The 3,966-nt window shown below is 39.7% G+C and overlaps 1 protein-coding gene across 1 annotated transcript; it reads left to right on the top strand.

Moving 5' to 3' along the window:
* Positions 1-2,177: 2,177 nt before the first annotated feature.
* Positions 2,178-3,349, top strand: LOC120155990 (30S ribosomal protein S13, chloroplastic-like). Its single transcript, XM_039167426.1, has 3 exons — positions 2,178-2,346; positions 2,742-2,966; positions 3,051-3,349. The coding sequence occupies exons 1-3, from the start codon at positions 2,233-2,235 to the stop codon at positions 3,216-3,218; spliced, it is 507 nt and encodes a 168-aa protein (XP_039023357.1). The 5' UTR covers positions 2,178-2,232; the 3' UTR covers positions 3,219-3,349.
* Positions 3,350-3,966: the final 617 nt, after the last annotated feature.

The raw sequence follows: 3,966 nt of genomic DNA, 5'->3' as shown, positions 1-3,966 counted from the left end.
TGGACGTATGCCTTGATGATGAATGAAGGATAATTTAATGGTGAAGAGATGAAGATGGTAATGGAATGGTGGTAGAGTTGGCGTGAAGGTGATGGAATATGGTGATGGAAAGATAGTATCTTATAAGACTAAGAAGGAACCAATGCTATAAAGAGCAAAGACTCGTTTCTTATAAGTTGTTATAAAGGATGGTAGCAAGGACTTTGACCCACTATCTATAAAGAGATAGGAATTAGAAGTATCAATGGAACGGGTTTGACGCCATAAACTTAAGAAATAAGCTTGCTTAATCGATATAGTTCTAAAAGAACTTAAAGAGAGAATAATCTCACAAGAGTTTTAATTTATCAAAGGGTTGAGTTTACAAATGAATGTCAAAGCCTATTTATAGGCATGCAAGGGGTTTGGCCGAATAATTATGTGTTCATTCGGCTAAATACATAACTTTTAAATGGAAAAACATGTTTCTTTAATGAAGGGAGATGTCCTTGGCCGAATGGTCTCCTTGTTGTTCATCTTGGCACCAACTTTGAAGCAAGGTGATGCTTTGTCTGAATAGAGAGAAGCCCCTTCACTTTAGCGCCCATTTCATCCCACACGCATGGCACATGGGTGGCTGGTCATGAGGCACTCACATGGGTGGCATAGGGTTCTTATGGTGTGGCTCCTCCTTGGCGTGAAGATAAGCAGCAAGTTAGGCGTGACTTGGCATCCATCTTGCGTCTAGGTGACATGGCATCAATGGGGCAACAACTTATTATGAAAGGTCACATTTGTGTAAGGCAACCTTTCATCATTTGAACTACTTCCTATGTGTTTGAGCTGAAGATGAGCTGGCCATAGATGAAGGACATGTATGTGAGTCTTAGGACAGCTCCTTGTTAAAAGGCACCTCTTGGAATGGCAACTCTTCGCGAAAAAGTACGAATCCACAAAAATTGACCTAGACTATATTTGAAGTACTCTGTGTGGTGGTGATGATAGTGCAACTCTCCAGCTAAAATGAGGTCTCTAGCTAGTTCAAAAGTCCAGCTCAAATCAGCTATGAGCTCGGGGGTTGGGTCAGTTGGTTACTTTGTCCCAAAATGATCTTGAGCTATCCCGAAGTTGTCCTAGTCAAGTTTCCTTAGCTCATGGACTCCAATGCTAGCTTTAAGTTAGATCCCATCATGTAGCCAAATATGCACCTACAAAAGAAACCAAAATGTGAGCTAAGTAATAAACATATAAAGATGTGAAAACATATGTTATGCATGAAAATCATATAGTATGCAAATGAATGATAACATATGATTATTCAAGCATAGTCTAATATGCAAATGTATGCTCAAAATAATATATACTGCATAAATAAGTAAATATAAGATAAAGTAGGGTAGAACTCCCTTTGATTAAGGTTGATGGATCTTTAATGATGTGAGTATGTTATGAACAAAGTTGGTGCTAGACAAGATCACATCAGACTGGGCCTAGGAATGTGAGGACTGCATAATGGCCGATGTAGAACAGATTTCACCACAGAATATAAAACTGCAATGTTGCTTCCAAATTCTCCAAAGTAAAATTTTAAACAAGTGTTTCCAGGAGTAAGATCATTCGTCGAACCTGCAGAGTTCTTTAAATTATTATTCATCCAATCAATGAGAGGTAAGGAAAAGAAACTCCATGTTAACTGAAGGGATGATCTGACTCCACAGCATACGAGTAGTAGTGCAATCCCGGAGAATGTGAATGACTGTCTCGTTGCTATTATCGCACACCAGACAAGAAGAGTCCTTCGCGAGATCACGTTTAGTTCTTTCTACATTAGTCATGAGTTTATTCCGAGAAACCAACGAGATGAAGTTCTTAACGCGTTGAAGGCCATCAAAGTTCCACGCCAAATTCAAGGTTACACTTCCCAACAACCATGGTGTAAGCTATGGTAGGCGGAGACACCCAAATGTTCCTATCGCCAGGTAGGGCGGTCAGGACCGGACTCGGGGACCTCATAAATCATTTTTAAATTGGCGATATCTTATTTCTGGGCCTAGTCTTTACCAAGTTGAGTTGGGCTACACCTGATTTAGTCACACGAAAACGTGGCGATCCTAAATCAGCAAGTTTATTTTTTTTTTCTACTCGAGCGAGTGCCTTTATGTGGCGCTATTCGGGGCAGAGGATAAAGATACTATCAACGCCTTGAACTCTTCATTTCACTCTGTTTGGATACCGAGAAAATTGAAAAGGAAAATGGCGCTGACCCTGGCGATGCCCGTTGCACCTTCTCTCTCGTTTGTATGCAACAAAATGAGCTCCCTCTCTCTCTCCAACACTGCTTCCCTCCCTGTTTCAAACCCTCCGAAGGTAATTTCCGCTCATTTCTGTTTTTGTTTTCAATTTTATTTTAATTAATCTCTTGACCTTCTGCTTACGTCTTGAATTAAAATGAAAAACATAAAGAAGAAACAATTGTTAGCTGAAATCTCTTTGTATCTGTGCAATTTTTCTGATATCGTTGTCGAGAATTTTCAATAATGACAAATGTAAATTAGTTTGTTTTGCTTGTTTTAGGCTTAATTGGTTTTAGGGTTTGGGGAAAGCAAGGTTCCGTATATTTGCAAATTTACAAATTTTGGTGATGAGACGTGAACAGAATGCAAAACTCTATACTTTTCCTAGTGCTTACCTGAAAGTTAACGAGTTTGGGAGCTAAATTTTTGGTGTATTTTTTGTTTCTGATTGTGTTTTGAATCAAATAGCAACGTAATCTAAGCATTGTATGCGTTCGTGTTGGTGGAGTGGAAATTCCGAACAACAAAAGAGTGGAATTCTCTCTGCAGTACATCCATGGAATCGGTCGCACAAGGGCTCGAAAAATCCTCTGTGATCTCGAAATGGAGAACAAAATCACCAAAGATATGTCTGAGGATGAACTCATTACGCTTCGTGATGAAGTCTCCAAGTATATGATTGAAGGAGACTTGGTAAGTTGCCATTCCCCTCCTTGTGTTGGTTTTAAAGAGTTGTAACTATGAACACTCGTTGCTAAGTGATTTCGGTTTTTGCAGAGGCGGTTCAATGCTCTTAACATTAGGCGATTGAAAGAGATTCAATGCTACCGAGGGATTCGCCATATTCAGGGATTGCCTTGTAGAGGACAGCACACGAAGAACAACTGCCGGACTTTGAAGGGTAAGAGGGTTGCCATTGCTGGTAAGAAGAAAGCTCCTCGTTAGTCGGAACTGCTTTTGTTTCGATGAAGTGGTCTCGTGTTGAATTTTAAGTTGGTTTCGAAATGAATACATTGTAGGTCTGTAGTACAATATGATTCGAATCGATTTGGTATTGAAATTGGACTTGCGATCTCCATAAGGCGTTCAGTTTATGTTCTTGTTTTCATGGGAATGGAGCTAACTTTGGGACTAACTTTTGGAGTAGACTTTGATTTCACTTTCTCGTGCATGAGTTTTCGTAATCAAAAATGTTTCGGAACAAATTTTTTGAGACTGAAGATTTTTGATTTCACATGAAGATAAAAGAGGCATATCGGAATTGATGCGCCGGAAATAGATAGATTAGGATAGTTCGATTTCTCAAAATGAATTAATTTTCAAAATAAAGCATACCCAATTCAGACCCACTTTAACTTTATCAACACTAAGTTGAAGACGCCATGAGGGGCTACAGACAACAAGGAAGAAGAAGCTTCGAAGCGCCATATGGGTTTGCCGAGGGTGGAATCTGGCGTAGTGGGAGGATAGCTATGGAATCGGTGTCAAAGGGAACTAAAAGTAGTGAGTTTTGCAGGTTTGGTTTCTCAGTTTTTATCGACAATATCAGCAAAAGGGTTCATCACCGGGCCTTGAAAGAAATCTTCCAAAGCTTTGGAGTTGTTCTAGATGAATTTATAGCCTACAATAGCAAAATAAGGAAGCTGAGGAAGACGATTCAGGACTATGGAGGAGGCAAATCTGGATGCTTTGA

The sequence above is a fragment of the Hibiscus syriacus genome, unplaced genomic scaffold (genome assembly GCF_006381635.1).
Source record: "Hibiscus syriacus cultivar Baekdansim isolate YM2019G1 unplaced genomic scaffold, ASM638163v2 tig00111210_pilon, whole genome shotgun sequence".
Lineage (NCBI taxonomy): Eukaryota > Viridiplantae > Streptophyta > Magnoliopsida > Malvales > Malvaceae > Hibiscus > Hibiscus syriacus.
The sequence above is the reverse complement of the archived record's forward strand: the minus strand, read 5'-3'. Positions and strand labels throughout refer to the sequence as shown.

Excerpts from the sequence above, each read along its gene's own strand:
- LOC120155990 (XM_039167426.1), top strand. The coding sequence starts at position 2,233 with ATGGCGCTGACCCTGGCGATGCCCGTTGCACCTTCTCTCTCGTTTGTA. Across the intron at positions 2,347-2,741 it reads CTGTTTCAAACCCTCCGAAG|CAACGTAATCTAAGCATTGT; the intron begins GTAATTTCCGCT and ends TGAATCAAATAG. Across the intron at positions 2,967-3,050 it reads ATATGATTGAAGGAGACTTG|AGGCGGTTCAATGCTCTTAA; the intron begins GTAAGTTGCCAT and ends CGGTTTTTGCAG.